Raw genomic sequence first — 18167 nt, 5'->3', positions numbered from 1 at the left:
TACTTCGTAGGCAATTCTTACACACACACACACACACACACACACACACACACACACACACACAAGTCTAAGATCTGGAGTCTGGTTGATAAGAGTGACAAGAACATTCTCCTAAAGGGACATTCGTCTCTAAGAACACATTTCTATAGTGCATGGAAATGAGTACTTAATACATTTTCACAGAAATACTTAAAAATATGCCATGTTTCAGAATCTATACTACCTGGGCAGATTATTCTGGTGTTGAGCACAGGGAGGTTTTCTTTGCTGGCTGCCACAGCTGGACCAGAGCCAGAGTCAGCTTGGGAACGACTTGCCCGGCCATCTGGAGACCGAGGTGCAGGTGCAGTTTTAACTGTTGGCAAAAGGTCCCGATTATAAAAAATAAAAAAAAAAAGGTAATGATAAAGTTTTAAGAATAAGAAAGCCCTGATAAATTCAGGACATAAAATAATTTAATGCACGTTTAAATCAATTAGCAGAACTGAAAATATTACATTGTGTTTACCTATTCTTCTACCATTGTTTTCACTTCTTTGAGATTTACTGTATGGAGGGATTCGGCCACGGGTAGACGTCCTGATAGCTCATTTCAAACAGATGGAGATTAGTAGAAAATACAGGCCTACCATAATTAAAGGTCAGTAATACTCATAATTTGAATGTGGCCAACCCATATTTAAAGATAAAAAGAAATTTTGAAGACTGATGATTTTTGAAAATGGTACATATGTGTTATAATGTATACTACCAGTGTAATCCTTTTGTCATAAACGTTGGGTGAATGATCAAATTTAATTAATGTAATTCCCAGAGCTAAGATGTGAAACATGAGTTAACATTGTCTTCCATACAGGGAAGGAAAAATGGTATTTTTTTCAAATGAAACCAATATATGTTTTCCTGCACTTCTCAATTAACTATATATTCAAAACAAAATTTTGCCCAAAACAGGTCTATCATATTCTTTCAAATGTTCAATACATTTAAAAAATTATTCCAAAACAGAATTACTCTTAAAGTCAACAAAAAAAGAGATTTAATTCTGTCTAAACTAGGGCAATTTAATGGAGAACAAATAGTATCTTTAACTAATTTAGGAGCTATTGGCAGGTGTTTAAAAAAAACAGTATTCCTCAAACTCAATTTAAAAATACTCAAAAATTTAATTATCTTTACTCTCCCTAAGACTAATTACAAACTAACCATATTAATCTTACACTCTCTTCTCTTTCTTCAAAAAACAGTCCAGTTGCACTAAAGAAAAGTAGCAGACAGACACTTTTTTTTGGACAGATGCAAGACCTGGAGCTAATTTCTAATAAAAACAACCTTTTGATATTCGTCTCTGATAAAAACCAGAGAGCATCTTAGTGACTAAGATTGATGTAACATTGCAGGTAACTAAATTAATGTTTCATGGTTCTTCTTAAACATAAGATCTCATTGATCATATTAATATACTGTATGGTACATCTCAGGCATATGAATCATTACATAATTTAATAATACAATGAATGCTCTTCAAAAAGTAATGATTATTTAATACAGAAATACTTCTATTACTATTGATTCCCACTAAATCGGATTACTAGCTAGAAAATAAGATCAAATATTGCAACATTAAGGTATCCAATGTTGCAATATGTGTAAGTTTATGTCTATTTCAATATCAATATTTATAGCTGCATAATTTTATTTTTTAGTTTTCTTTGCAGACTACAATGGAAGTGTTCAGTTCATGAGAATATAGTAAGATGGAATGGTAGCCAGTTGGAAAATCATTAGCAATGAGTGCTGGAAAGCCAATCCTCCAAAGAAACCATGCCTTATCTTAAGGGAAATGATCAAGCAGCATACTGTAAGAATGCCATTGTCAGCCCTGCTTAAGTCAGCTCTATTAACGGATGAAGACATACAAGTCCTGTTTATTAAACTCTAGATGAAGTAAGTTTGAGATGATACAATCAGGCTTCAAAAGATTTTGACAGGATGCAATGATAGATCCAAATTGAAAAGATAAAAGTTCATAGGGATGAGCATGTACTACTCTAATTAGGTTCTAATTAGGTTTTAAAAAAAATCACTTGCACAAAAATAAGAGGAGATCAGGTTTATAGAGTATTACAATATAATACTTCATGCCAAGAAAAAATCTTGGGTAGTCCTTAGAACATAAAAAAATGTCCAGAATGAGTAGTGTATGGCTATCAGTGTGATATTATACTACAGAAATATCAGGGGGATTGTGTTCAAAATGGGGCATCATATTGACCAATTGAGTGCAACCAGAAAAACTAAAAAGTTTGAAATCGAGTTAAAAATTGGTAAAAGAATTGAGGAGATAATGTGGAAAAGAAGATATAAGGTGTGGGAAGAGGACATGAGGCCATGAAAGCTGTTTTCAGTACCATTTAAGGGCTGTCACATGGCAGAGTTATCTTCAACACTGTGAAGAAATATATATGAACTTGCTTTTAAGCGACCCATAAAGTACCACACCAAAAGTCAGCAGTTGTTACTGTTACCATTATCATACATAAAACTTTATTAATTAGTGTGCCCATGGGTATAAATTTAAGGAAGAAAATATAAAGCTGAATATAAAGAAAAACCTTCTAACAATTAAAAGCTGATCTTAAGAATGGGATGTATCGAAAGTGAGTGGTGGGGCGCCTGGCTGGCTCAGTCTGCAGAGCTTGCGACTCTTGATCCTGGGATTGTGAGTTCAACCTCCACGTTGGATGTAGAGATTACTTAAAAACATAAAATAAAATATCTAAAACGAACCGAAAAAAGAAAGTGAGTGGTCCAAAGGCTCAATGGCCATCTGTCAAGAGGGTTCTAAAGTATGCCTGTATTGGATTATATGCTGCAACAGGGATCTTCAAGGTCTATAGGGTGTAAGGTTGTAGAGTTGAGTTGTGTGCCAGAATAGGTACATTTCAAGTCTAAAAGGGCTACGGGTGGAGAATATGTATGCGTTGGTTGTATGTCAGACATGTGAAGCCTATAAGGTCTACTTTCAAAGTTTCTGAGAGTTTTACATTCCATTAAGGAGCATTCTTTCGAAGCTGATGTAATTAGCAGCCAAAGCAGTGGAAGGAGTAGCACTAGTAAAAGAATGACAGAATTTTCCAGGCACTCCCCATGGCATTTTAATATTGCCAGGTTGGCATTACAACGTCTCCAACCTTCACAGCTAGTAGGCACATCATTATCCCCATGTTACAAATGAGGAAACCGCCGAGAAATTAAGCAATGTGCCCAAGTCTATATGTCATGAAAGTAAAGCAGGAACTTAACGATTGCAGTTCTGAGTTAATAGTGTTGACTTTTCATTAGTACCATGCAATTATTTTCATATTATCTTCTCAGACTCATTAATACTTTAATTTCTGCTTTGCTTTATTCTAGTAAATGAATAATTATTCCCTTATACAATCTGAAATATTAAAAGTATAAATTCATCTTCAAACTTAAAAGGTAGAGGAATAATTACTATTCTTCAAGTGACTACATATTAATTTCCTGGCAAATATGATTTCAGTAGAGATAGGGTTGTAATTAGATGTCCAATGATTTTGAAGATTAATTTAGCAATAAGAATTAGCAAACCGTCCAGGCTGATCAATGGAATTCAGGGGACTGCTCAATTATTTAAATGGCAAGTTCTGTGCATATGTGACATGCAGTTTTCACATAATTCTCAAAGGCATCTGTGGGCTAAAGACAGGTTAAAATCTGCTGATTTAGGTGTTTCTTCCCTTTTTCCTCAGGAAAATTAAGATATTTAGCCATGTTTGGTTCCATAATCCTTAGTTTATTATGATAATCTCCAGATTATATGACAAAAAGGGATGTGGGAGTACTTGACAATCATCTAAATGTTACCTTTATTATTTTAGTATTCATAAATATGTAAGCTTTAACTTCTGAAAAGCCTTGTTAAAAATAAAAATACAAAGTTTATTTCAAACTGAAAAGCCTTTTGAAAACTAAAAGCAGAATCGTATTCTATTTAATTCCAAAATAATTAGTTTTCTTACCAGTTAATGACTCTTTTGCATCATCGTCTTTAGATTCTTCTTTAGATTCATCTGTTTCTGTACTATCATTATCGAATGACTGGTTAACTGGTTCACAGGGATGAACGCTCTGGTCATCCATAACTTTAAGTAGTAAGTAGAGAAATATGTTTGGACAAGTAAAAATAAAATCCATAAATATTAATATATGCTTAAAAAGAAAAATGAAACATAAAGCAAAAGAAATTCCAGATTCACAAATAAACAGTAACTGGTAATAAGTTTGGGGGTAATATCTATAAGTCCTAGAGATTATAAAACTAAATATTTAAAATTGTAAAAATTATATTTTTATCAGAAGAAAAAGTAAAAGAATTCGAGAATGAAATACAAGTCCAACTACAAGTCACAACCTATAAAGTGTTTTCAAATATTAATTTTTTATGTTAAAGTTAACTTTAGTCCACTCCTAAAATTTTAAGAGAAGTATATACATTATATTCATACAAAAAATTAAAATACAGGCAGAACCTTTATAGACTCTTTAAAAAGCAACATAAACATTTAGGAAATGAATTTAAGAAAATATTTTCAAAGTAGTTTACAGGTTTGATTTTCTTTAAGAACTCAACAGATTCCAATTAGGTAAAAGATATTTAAAATTTTATAATTGTAACTTAAAGTAATTTTCAATGTTTCCATGTATTTTTATCTTTGAGATGTTATTTCATGTATCATTAATATGCTGATCCTCACATTAATATCATATGCAGATCCTACTAAAACAACAAAGAAGACTTAGTACAAATTTCATTCTGATGGCCTTATCTTCTGTCCTGCCTGAAGATTTTGTGTGTGCATACAGTCTGACCAATATTAAAATGCCACGATGCTTACAAGATAGGACTGCGGCTAACTTCTTCAAAAGCTAACTTTGTTCATGTGTACCTTTGCCGGCTTCTTCAATGACTTGTCTCACCGCTTTCTTTAAACTGTTTGCCCGCAACATTATTTCCTTTGGTTTGACAGCCTTCTGGGAGGGAGGTTTTGCAGGGTTATCCACGAGCTGTTCTTTGCTTTCACACAAGGATTCTTCACTGGAAGATTCCACGGTATCTTCTTCTACAATGAGAGAGTGGATGCCTGGGAGAACGGGGGCAGCCTGGGAATCTGTGCGTAAAGCTTGAAGCAGTTGTTCAAGCTTTTCATTTAGGACCGAACACTAAGGAAACAAAAATACAGCAATGAATCTCCGTTGGGTGGAAATGGAAAAGGACAATTTGAGTGAATCACTTCTGATTTTGGAGGAAAGATGCCTATATTAATATTTACCAATTAATTGGCTATCCATTGTAAATTATACTTTAGACAGCTTATAGACTAAATAATCATTTTTGTGAAAGAGCACAATTATGTAAATTTTTATGTGTGCTTCCAGAATACTCCAACTCTACCATCTTTATATAATTATTTTTCCTTAAAAGAAAATCTCTATCATCTTTATATAGGTATTTTTCCTTAAAAGAAAAGAACAAACACTTCATTTCAAAGTGACACGTTCCACAAAAAACTTATGCAAAACTTATACAAAATATTCTGTAAGCTTTTTTTTTCCTAAAGTAATCGACGTATGGTACCGTTTTGAGCAACATAAACTGAAGGTCTGGCTGAGTCTTGGTAAGCTCTCCTTCAAAGCTTTGGTTGTGAAAGGGGTGAACGGTGTCTACGGGATTACTGGCTCAAAAAAAGAGCAAAAAGGAAAATGCACAAGGATAAAGAAGAAAAAGAAGTTGCAGAAAGAAAAACATGCACTCCGCCCTTGTTTCTGTCTGCTTCTCTCGATTGACTAAGGGTAAAGAAACATGGAGGGCTGAAGCTATTGCTAAGACTGCCCTAATACATCTTTTATCGCCACACAGGTTCCTGTCCTTCCCTCCTCCATTTATTTGTCCTTGATGTCATGCTAAGATGAGGCTATAGCAGAAACAGTTAAGAGAAAAAAACATGGCTAGAGAAGTCTTCTGTTTTCTGAAGCGCTCCACAGAAGAGAAAAATAAGAAAAAAGAGGCTGAAAACATCAAATGTCTGTTTATTTCTATTTCCTTTTCCTTTCACTCAATTAAACCACCATCTACAGCATAAATCTGGAGATCATTCCTTTGCAAGCCCAAAAAAGCCAAACCTTTTGTAGGAATGCCCTGTCATGAACAAATGAAAGCAAAGAGAATAGCTTTTAAGGTTCTTACTTAACCCCAGAAAGCTCACAAAGGGGGAAAAAATCTATAAAGAAAAAGGCAAAGCAAGAAATAGAACCCTGAAAGGGGCCAAGAACCATAATGTCTAGGGAACCCAAAGAACCACGCGAGGGGGGAGCCTGATGACCAGTTTGCCTGGAAATGGAAAGCCATTCCTCTCCCCACCGGAACACCAGCCGCCCAGCATTTTCCCCCACGTGACCCTGCTGCTGAGCATTTCTCCTTGGAGATGTCAATCTGTGGGAAAAGGGAGTTGATATAAAATTCAGGATGTCGGATGGTCTTCAGCAATGCGGTTTTCCTACATATTCCAGGGTAACTGTAAAATAGAATATATTTTAATCCCTCACATCTGATTCCCAAGTAGTTTTTCTCTTGATTTAAGATGTTTTGGCAAGAAAGTCACTTAATCAATTTAGCTGTGAAACAGTACAATGTTAAGGTTGTCAGTAAAAAACCTGCACGCCCTGAAGGTGACCCCCTTACTTTACTGGCCACGGCGTCGGCTGCAACGGCGTTTTCCAACGTTTTTTCGTAGGCCTTCTCTACTTTGGCAACAAAGTCCTTTACAGTTTCACAGAGTATCCTTGGAGGAAAAGAAATTGTGCAATTCAGTAAACCCTTAGACTGGGTTGGTTTGATTTACAAACATATTTAAAAACAAGCACAATTAGGTAAACTGTCAAAGCATAGGGACCATTTGTATATAAAACCCATACTTCTACGTGTTGTGTAACACGTACTAGTAAGTTCCAGACATTCTGAATTATAAATGGAGATGCACACGAATAAAACTTTGCTCTGTGTAAATTAAATGATCGTCGTTCTAAGGTCATAACAAGCCTTTCTCAAATATTTAAATTAAACTCTTGAGAAGAGTATTTGTAGATCTCATTAAAAAATAAGCATTATGTTCAGTTAGCCAACATATAGTCCATCATTCGTTTTTGATGTAGTGTTCAACGATTCATTAGTTGCGTATAACACCCAGTGCTCCGATAAAAAAAATTAAAAAATTTTTAAAAACCACACAAGATACCACTAAAAAAAATAAGCATTATCTCCAGCACCTTACATATTTTCATAACAGAACTTGCAATGTTAAAAAAAAAAAAGGATAAATTTGTCACTTGATGGTGTCTGTCACTCTACTATTCATGATCCAGGTATCCTGAAAGTATATTGTTCCTGAAGAAGAAAGGGATTGTGTAAACAACCTGCCACTTGAATTGAGTTACAGTCTCCGTAAATCCATTCGTTTTTTCCCTTAAGGTAACCAGTACAGTCATATGCAAGACTAACTTAATTTAGATCTTGTTAGTGTCAACAATATATGGTTTATTTGTTTGTTGCTTTTAATTACATTTGGTTTCTTTGCAATAGAAATAGATCAAAAGAAAAAATAATCTGAAACCCTAACACTAACTAAAATCTGTCTTTCAGAAGTCTTTGGGACTGGTGCTGGATTACAAACAACCCAACAGAATGGTATGTGACCAGTTTTCTGTAGCAAGGGCTAACAGTGATTCTGAAAACAAAATCAGATGATATTAAAATAATAGTATTTCTCTTTATTATGGATACAGACTAAGAAATTTGAAGGAAAAAAACCCAGGTTCCAGCAATTATTTTTTTTCTATTAAACTCACAATTTTCTCTGTTACGTGAGTGACATAATGATTATGTTTCCAGATATTTAAATATGATGACATCAAGCCATTCAGTAGATACAGTACACATACACACTCCAAACCTTCACATTTATCATCTAAAAAATAAATGAATTATTCCTAAGAATTTTTGTTTTCTTTGTTGTTTTTTGGTAACCATTTCTAGATTTTTACTTGGACAAAAAGTAGTATTTCCTAACCTTCAACCTCTTTGTTGGCTTTTTAAATTCACATTTCTCCAGAGGCTCCAGCTTACTATTAGAGATGCATTCATGTGCTTTACCTCAAGTTTTGTCTTCTTTGTTCATGTATACTACTTTTATGGACCTTCTTGAAATATTAAGTCAAGCTGTCATGAAATTTTTTCTATGAACTTTACTGAAAGTTTCTCTAAAATGTCCCACCTCTGAGGAGAGGAGACACTGACCGTCCTCCCACTTTATGTAACTCTAAAATAGAGGTTTTCCTTGCTATTATTACAACACTTTGTTGATATAATTTTCTCCTGTGAAATTTATGAAACTGCATATGCCATAACATTACCATAGCTACTTTTGCTGGTATTTTACTAACTCCTAGGAACAGAGCCTGTTTGTCCATCAGCCTAGGAATGAAAGGGGCAACAAAGGTGCCGTGATGCTCAGGCAGATGGAGGCTGAAGGAATAGAGTATGATTCTGTGTTAGAGATTACTTGCCATGTAAGTTGTGGGAGGGATCAGAAGAAATGGTCTACCTTAGGATCCAATAAGTTTCATATTCCAGAAGACATAAAATATTACAGTCTGGAGAAATGAACTAACTTTTTATTATACCAAAATAGTGAATGTAGAATTCTTAAAATTGAAATAAAATGTACACCTAAAAATAGCATAATTTCAAAGTCATACCACCTGGGAACTTGCAAATTGGAGAAAAACAATTTTAAGATGTATTTGCTATGATAACATGGAAGACATTCTCCAACTAATACAGTTTTCTACTTTAATGCATAAAGACATCTGGAAAAGACGAGCAAAAATCAAATAAATGGAAGTGGAATGTGGATTTTCCCATAGGGCTATAAAAATTTTTAATCCCTAATTATATCTTAAACCAATGTTAGTCATAATTTTGACAAGATATTTCCAAGCATTTTATTTCTTTAATTTTGTTCTCTTCCTTCCAAGTTGAGCACAAATATGCAGTTGATATTGCACCAAATATTCAGTTGAAGCTAACAAAAGTCCATATTTAGCAAGCTTGATGATTTCCACTATCACTGCAATTATATTGTATTCATGAGATCTATACTTTTTATCACTAGTAGCAGTATCTTCATTTATCATTCATTTATCTTCATTTTCCACATATTTTTTAATAGGGGCAAATGACAAAATATGCAAACACTACACTAAGAAAAATATGGCGATGGTGCCCAAACGGATGCACATACTGGCAGGCAGGGGTCATCCTATAAGAATCTGAAAAATTCATTTTCCATCTGATGTAAAAAAGTTCCAATCAGAAATTAAAGATGATTTACAAGTATCTGTGCATCATCTTAGCTATCTCTGTGCTCTGAGGAAACATTCTAACAACTACGTATCTTACCTCACCTATTCAATGGGGGGGGGGGTTGCCTAAATTATCTCTAAGATAGATACCAAATCTGAAATTCTGTGGTTCTATGACAATAGTTCCAATCTTATTTTTCCTGGCAGATGATCTCATTTTCTAAGTTTTGTCTACAGAACAAATTGCATTTATTTAATAACTTTGCTTTGTATTTTTATTAATAAGTGACACCTATAATTGCTGACTAATGCTTCTGATTCTCAGAAGGTAACTCATGTTACCATACCAAACTGACAAAATTTCAAAATCAAAGAAATGCTGACATTATGTTGGTTAACCAATAGTAACTACATTAGTTAACCTACATATTAGCTATGCTAATGGAATATAGCTTTTCCATCAGTATTTTCAGCTTTTTAAAAAGAGTTAAAACAGCTTAAGCTACTGGGAATTACTATTTAATAAAACAAATATAAACATGCACCGAGAGGGTTAAAACATTCTGCCTTAATAGTGTATCATTTAACAAGTAAATGGCATTATCAAAGGAAGGGAATTCTTTGTTATCTAGGTGGTGGTTACAAGAATATGTATGTGAACACGTGTATGTGTATTCTTCTTTCTCATCACTAAGCTGTACCCTTATGATTTGGGCACTTTACTGTGTATATATCATCCCTCGATAACAAAAAAAAACTTTTTTAAGCAGGGAGAGCTATTATAGATTTTACAAGTCTTTAAAATACCTATAAACCAAATGCAGTATCTGAACCTTGTTTGGATTTTGATTTGAACAACTCAACTGTTTAACAAAAACTTTGAGATAATTAGGGAAAATGGAACATGGATTGAGGAATATAAATAGTCTTAGAGAATTGTTACTAATTTTATTAAACTTTTTAATAAGACTATTAGGTATACATACTGAAAGAACAAAATGATTTCTGGGATTTGCTTAGAGATACTATAGCAAAAGAAAGTGGGAGTGGATGACAAAATTTTGATAAATACTGAAGCCATGTGATGGGTATGGTGGGAAACCATTATACCAGTCTCTCTACTTTTATGTATGTTTGAAAATGTTAATAACAAAAATTAAATTTAAAATAATGCCATATTACCAGTACAAATTTACCACATTTTGTCCTTTCTTTTCTCTTGAACCTCTTTATGGCAAATCCCCTAAAATTTTAATCTGGGGTTATAAAGACAGGACAGCTGGGCAGACTGGGAGCACAGACGAGTGACAAGAGGGGACCAGGGGTGGAATAGAATCTGTTTCAAGGCAAATGAGCTCGTCAGAGAGAAATCCAAAGCTAAAGCTAATAGTAGAGCCTAGACAAAGAGCCAGGCAAAGGTCGGGGCACCTGGGTGGCTCAGTCGTTAGGCGTCTGCCTTTGGCTCAGGTCATGATCCCAGGCTCCCGGGATCGAGCCCCACATCGAGCCCCACATCGAGCCCCACATCGGGCTCCCTGCTCAGCGGGAAGCCTGCTTCTCCCTCTCCCACTCCCCCTGCTTGTGTTCCCTCTCTCGCTGTCTCTCTCTGTCAAATAAATAAATAAAATCTTAAAAAAAAAAAAAAAAGAACCAGGCCAAGGTCAAACAAAAAATTTGAATGTAATTGATTAAAACATGAGATAATGATACCATAATTTAATATAGCACTCTGTAGTTTATAAGCTCTATATTTATTTCATAAATCAACTTAATTCTCTCAACAGTTCCATGAGGGAGAAAGGACAGGCATGCTTTCCATTCTTACACTTGATAAAATAGATACAGGCCACAAAGCTACCAAATGGTTGAATCTCAGCTAGGACCTCAGATTTACTCCTACTTGGTGCAACATCGTGATTTACTACAGTGGTTTTCAAGCTGTTTTCCAGAAACACTTCAAAGATTCTGCAAATACTTGATTCAAATTTCATTTAGAAATATAAGATACAATTTTTTTACATGCTCAAATAATCATTAGAGATATTAGAGACAAATAATATACTAGCTTCTACTTTAGAATTCACATTTTTTGTGCAAATCTTAGACTATATTTGATGCAGTTTCCAGTTATTTCTGTATTTTATTTCAGTTACATGGCAGTAAGGAAAAAAGATACAGAAATAACTAGAAACTAGAAACATCAAATACAAAATTATAACTGTCATCTATAATTATAGCTTAATTTTTCTCATAAATGACTAATAATTTAATCCTGTCCCATTTATTAATGACAACAAAATAGATTTTTAATCTTTTAAATATTGGAATTCTACATAAGATTTAACGAAAGACAATGTTAAAAGTCAATTATATCTCAATTAAAAACATGTAAAAATGTAGAGAAGGCAGTAATCAAACACATCAAACACATGCAGGCCAATATTAAGGATTCACTGACATCCAAACTATGAAAGGGGCCAGATAAAATATTTACTTAACTGTATCAAAGAATAATTCTTTTATAACTTGTTATACTTTTAAAAAGTTTCCATTTCAGCTTTCCATCTTTTCTAGCAAGATCTTCTAAATGTCCTATAAAAAAAGCATTTGATTCATAGGGCAAGGGTGGCAAATGCAAATGTTTTCCTTGTAGAAGGAGCTTAGGAAGTACCTAAGGAATGGCTTTGGTATATAAATTTGGCCCAAGATGAGGAAGACAATAGGGAGTGCTGAGGCCTGGGACAAACTGGAGATTTCCACATTTCACCGTAAGGCAATACAATTGGTCAGAAAACGCCCAACCAAACAACAGCGACAGAAAACCAGCAGCAGCACTCTGCGTCAAACACCGTGTCTGCAGCCCACCTCTCTGGGCAAGCAGGATGCGCCCCTGACTTAAGCTCCTCAACGGCTCCTATCGCTCAGCCCTGTTTCCTATCCCTGGGGCTTATGGCATCAAAAGCAACTGTCACTACATTTATACTCGTCACAAGCAAATCTGTTTATAATGATTTATCTTGTCTTCCCTTGATTCTTTGCAAAGTAAGTATATAATATACTAAAGTTGGTGTATTTTGCCCCCACCACTTCCCTAATCCCTCACTCTCTTTCTTTCCTTCTTCTTTTTCTCCTCTTTCTGTATAAGAGTAATATTTCCTTGTTAAGCCAGAATCCCAAAGCATACTTTTACCCTTGCTTATCAGTTGAAAATGTCAATGGGTTTCACCCTTCCCTCTAGTTGACTTTCTAGGTCTCGGGACATCAGTATGGGATGCTTTAGAACTAAATTCTACATTCCAGGCAGGCAACATTTGGGATAATAAAATCAAGTAGCTCTGGCTCCATGTACAGAATCAATTTAACTAAAATCTGATAACTTTGAATTAAAATATAATTATGTAATTTAAACATGCTGATAAATGTCATTTGGAAAAATCTCTTCAATATTTTCCCTTTCCTGATGTAAACAGTTCCTAAAGAGTAGTGTTTATGGAAATAATAAGTGATAGTGAAATGTGTTTTCATATTATAATTAATCATAAATACTTCTTGATTTATTTTTTATTTTATTTATTTTTAATTTTTTATTTAAATTCAATTTAGTTAACAGATGAATGCTTCTTTAAATAGGAGCTTAGATTGATTAAACTCTAAACACTTACCAAACCATTCTGATAAAAATGTTTCAGATTAAGCATCCAAAAAAAACCCCTCTAAATATATACTCTACTGCAAATAAGATGCTAAAGTGATTAAAAAAAAAAATGCAAGTTTAGTATATCTAATTCTGTAAGCTACTTCACAGATTTTTGGGGAGGAAAAAAATCACAAAAAAGTGACATAAATGGTAGGAACGAGCATTTTCACCATATAACTATTTCATGGCTTCAACTCCATCACTCACTTGGCAGATGATATGACCACAGCATGTTCATCAGAATTGAGGATTTTTGTAAGATGAGCTGCGACAGAGTCCTCATAAATTGTCATCTGAAAACAAACAAAAAACCCCTATACTGTATTATTGTTGCTGGCATTTATACCGCTCAGTTATTACTGCTTCTAAAATGGGACTGTTCAGGACACACGTGACACAGGGCAATGAATATAATGACATATACAAAAGAGTTATCATAGGAAATAAATAAAACTTCCTTTCTGTAAAAGGCTTTTCGCTTCTGAAACTCCTTAATCTATAGTCTTTAAAAAAAATCCATAAAATTCATTAAATTAAAAAAAAATGTCGAATAGCTGAATAGATAAAGAACCCCTGCGAGTCGGCACAAAAAAGTGCCAGACGACCTAATGAAAAATGAGCAAAAGACTAGAAATTTAAAGAGGAAGATATACCAATGGACTACCACCAACGACAGGTGATCAAGCTCATCAGCCATCAGGCAAACACAAAGCAAAACCACAACGTGGTTCCACCGCGTCTGCCAGAAGAGCTACAATGAAAACAAAAGCAGCAACTAGGCCTGGGAAGAGCCAAACACTGGCGAGGCTGTGGAGAAACAGAACTCTCATTCGCTGCTGCTCCCGGTAGGAGAGCAGGAGTTGATACAAATACTCCAGAAGGCTGCTGGGTGTCTATCAAAGCTGAGCATACGCATATACCATAAGACCCAGCAATTCCATTCCTACATATGTATATACCCCCAAAGAAACGCGATGTGCGTTCACCAAAAGACACGTGCTAGAAAACGTTCACAGCAGCCTTCATTCAGTAGTAGCATGGATAGGGGCGCCTGAGTGGCTCAGTTGGTTAAGCGTCTGCCATCAGCTCAGGTCATGATCCCGGGGTTCTGGGATCGATCCCTGCCTCGGGCTCCCTGCTCAGCGAGGGAGCCTGCTTCTCCCTCTCCCTCTGCCTGCTGCTCCCCCTGCTTGTGCTCTCTCTCTCTCTCTCTGTGTGTCAAATAAATAAATAAAATCTCTAAAAAAAAAAAAATAGCAGCAGGGATAACAGATTGTAGCCTATCTGTGCAAGGGGGTACTATGGGGCAATGAGAATGCTGTGATTTACAGCTGTGCCACAAGATGGATGAATCTCACGGACGTCATGTTGAATGAAAGGATTCAGAGAAGGGCTGCTTACAAAATGATTCATTTCATAAATACAGAAACAGACAAAAATAATCTATGATTTTAGAAGCCAAGAGAGGGGTTCTTGGGGTGGGAGGTGGGGGTGGTGAATGGAAAGGGGCATCAGGGGGCTCATGGGGTGCTGGTAATGCTGCCTTGTGATTTGGGTATGGTATTGATGACATGGGTTCATTTAGCTTGTGGAAAATTACCAAGTGTACATTTATGATCTGTGCACTTTTCTGTATGTATAATTCAATAAAAAGTTTTTTAGAATGCTGAATGCACTGTTCTACAACCATGTAAATAAATATCTCTCTCAGAGAAGGAAGGAATCAAAATGCTCAGGGAGTCCTATGTCCCCTTTTCTGTGTGACTCAAAATTTAACATTCTGTTGAAAGAACATATCTTCCTAATAAGTAAAAATGTGCACAATATCTAAACAACCTCAATTCAGAGCCTTCCATCAAACGTCTGCCTCAAATATATACCATGTCCTACAGCTCAAAAATTTCCAGTGTAAACCATCTGCTCTATTCAAGCTGCCTCCTGTGCTCTTCTATCCTACTCAGATGTCCTTTCATTGCTTCTTACCCATTAGCATCAGTTTATTCAGACTTAAATGAAGATCCAATGACCAACCCCCCCTCCTTTAAAGCCTTCCTGACTAGCATCTTCCCAAAGAGATCTCATTCCCGAATTCCATCCAGTTCCACCAGTGGCTAATCAGTATGTTAGTCTTTTGAATTTCAATCTTACTTTCTTCACGGGCAGAAAGACAAGAGGGGAGGATCCTCAAAGCCTCACACAATATTGTGTTCACTTGCAAATCCACTTCACTCATTTTCTAGTCTAAACATTAAAAGCTGCATCTTTACAGTCAAGATCAGAAAAATGAAAATATACCTTTTTAAAAAGCAATGAAGGGAAATATTTTTCAAAAAGACAGTTTTATTTCTTTTCCCTACAGGACAGATTGTCATAAAGCCTAAGAAGGTAGGGAAAATATTTTATCTTTTTTTTTAAAAAAAGATTTTATTTATTTATTTGACAGAGAGAGACACAGAGAGAGAGGGAACACAAGCAGGGGGGAGTGGGAGAGGGAGAAGCAGGCTTCCCACAGAGCAGGGAGCCCGATGCGGGGCTCGATCCCAGGACCCTGGGATCACGACCTGAGCCAAAGGCAGACGCTTAATGACTGAGCCACCCAGGTGGCCCAGGGAAAAATATTTTAAACTTTCATTAATTCCATTTGAAGGTACTTGTAAAAATTCAAGTTTTTTTCCTTTAAAAATAACCAAAGGCAAAGAATACAACCTCTTCCAGAGGTAAAAGAAATAACCTCTCTGTCCAAAGATAAAATTATTGATGTCATTTATTAATCTATTATGTAGTCACGTAGAGTCAGGAAGTTAAGGTAATAATAATAATTATTTTTATTGTGTATCAGGCACTGTGATTAAGCATTCTGCATGTATTTATCCCATTAATTGTCCTGTTTCACGGCCAAGGGGCGTTAGGCTCAGGAGAGTTGAGCAATTTGCCCAAGACCCACAGCTAATGAAGAAAAGACAAACTAGGGGGCCGGGTCTGTGGCTTATCCCACCATACTGCCTCCCCCACCCCGCAGCAAGTCTTGGTCTTTGGTTAACACTATTTGTCAAATATAAATTTTGTCATTTCTCAAGTGTATCATTATAACAGCCTGGTAGTTGGGATCTCTATCTCTCTCCTCCTCCTCTCAAACCATTCTCCACTTCATGACACAGCGATTTTTTTCTAAAACAGAAATCTGATCATGACACATCTTTGCTTAACATGTCTGAGGGGATTCCCCCCACCCTTACATTTCAGATAAAGTCAAAACTCTTCAGCTAGCAAGCAAGACCTTCCATAATTCCCAGGATTCTCCATGATCTGAACCCTTCTTCTCTCCCCTGTCACGTCTTTTGATGCTCTTCCCTTGCACGACCCGCTCTAACATGACAGTATTACCTGAGGTGACCCGAATGTACCAAGGTCCTTACTATCAGGTTCTACGCCATGCTCTTTCTCAACTGGCTAATTCCAACTTCTCTTTTTTTGTGCTGAAAACCCAGCTTAGGTACAACCTCCTCTGTAAAGACTTCACTGAACTTGCCAGACAAAGAATCCTCTCTTCTGTGCAACCATTATACCCTGGAGAGAACTTAAACATAACTGATCATTTATTGTCTGTCCCTCCCAATAGAACAGAGATTCTCCAACTTTCTGGCCTCATCGCATCCTTAATGTCTGAATGATTTTGTCACAATACCCCTAGGCCAAAAGGAATACCTAACAGTAGTTAAGTACAAACAACTTAATAAATATTTATGTCCTAACAACTTAAGAGCCCTTTGAAAAAATAATAAATATAATTTAAAAGAAAAAACAATATCTTATTTCATTCTTAAATAACTAGCCGTGAGCCTGTGGGCACTGTATACATCTCAAGCCTTGAAATCAGATTGGACGATAACAACCTTAATTCCTATTCAACACTAATTGTTGTGTGGTGTTTGCTTTTTATCACAGTGACTACTGAAAACCCAAGCTTCACAAAAATATGATGTCATCAAAAGGAATGTAGTGCAACCTAATGTTTAAGCTGTCCTTTAAGCTAGCAGTCGTATGGTGTCCAATACATTTGGACAAGCTAGTAGTCTGTATGGTGTACAATAGATGCTGAGTATTACAATTAAATTTTCTTTGAAATTTAAAAATATCTCATGGTAGCCCTTGGGGCTCACCATGATGTCCTGAGACCCCTGCACACAGCTTAGGAACCACTACTCTAAGATGACTGAAGTGGGAGGGCAAGGCCTTTATGCCCACGCCCAGATACCGACAGGCATTTAATATTGTTAAATTTACGAACAAATAAAGTTATAACATCTTAGCATGCTGTAACGAAGCAGCTAGGACACAGAAAGAACTGGGAGGAGAGAAGCTTCGGTAAGAGTAAATTGAACAACAAATTAATAGGAATAATTTCATGTCCAGAGATTTGAGGCCATTCTCTCCCATTTTCGGGGAGCTGGTGGAGATACAGCAGCTCACACCTTCTTTTTGATGACCTTACCATTAATAAATAAGCAGCTATTGACTCACTAGGCTGGTGTGATTGGGGTGTCATATAAAAGAGACTAAAACTATGACTCTTGCATCAAAAAAGTTTTTAATCCAATCCGAAAGCAATGGGAATCTGGCTTCCAAGAAATAGACAAGGCCAGAGGGCTTTGATGCCAAGATGCCCATAGTTCCAAAGCGTTTGGTATTTAGAACAAAAATTAACAGTAAGAATTTTTTATTAACTGTCCACTTTGTGCCAGTCACAACACCAGATGACAACACAATGGTGAATGAATAACACATTGCCTGGTCTTGACAGTACAATAGCACCAAGATAATGGAAGGTGATAATGGAAGGTGGCCATGGAACTCGCGAGGAAGGAGATGGTACTAGGGCTTGGGGGATGAGGGATGGCTTCTTGGAGCAAGGGATACCTGAGGTGAGGACAGGCGTGAACTGAGCACGATGTCACTGGGGGGACACATATTCATTTGCAAAGGGGTAGAGGCGAAAAGAACATGATGGCAAGGGGATTTCAGG

The 18167-nt window shown here is 35.9% G+C and overlaps 1 protein-coding gene across 2 annotated transcripts in view; it reads right to left on the bottom strand.

Annotated features, from left to right (window-relative positions):
• Positions 1–18167, bottom strand: part of DGKH (diacylglycerol kinase eta) — a 179739-nt gene that overhangs the window by 40236 nt on the left and 121336 nt on the right. For both annotated transcript variants that reach the window (XM_078070315.1, XM_036106980.2), the window contains exons 14-18: positions 13352–13437; positions 6770–6869; positions 4977–5250; positions 4050–4172; positions 224–355 (exon numbers count right to left, since the gene is read on the bottom strand). In XM_078070315.1, coding sequence (XP_077926441.1) covers positions 224–355; positions 4050–4172; positions 4977–5250; positions 6770–6869; positions 13352–13437 — 715 coding nt within the window. The remainder of the gene's footprint in view (positions 1–223; positions 356–4049; positions 4173–4976; positions 5251–6769; positions 6870–13351; positions 13438–18167) is intronic.

The sequence above is a fragment of the Halichoerus grypus genome, chromosome 4 (assembly GCF_964656455.1).
Source record: "Halichoerus grypus chromosome 4, mHalGry1.hap1.1, whole genome shotgun sequence".
Taxonomy (NCBI): Eukaryota; Metazoa; Chordata; class Mammalia; order Carnivora; family Phocidae; genus Halichoerus; species Halichoerus grypus.
This window is presented reverse-complemented; position numbering and strand designations above follow the sequence as displayed.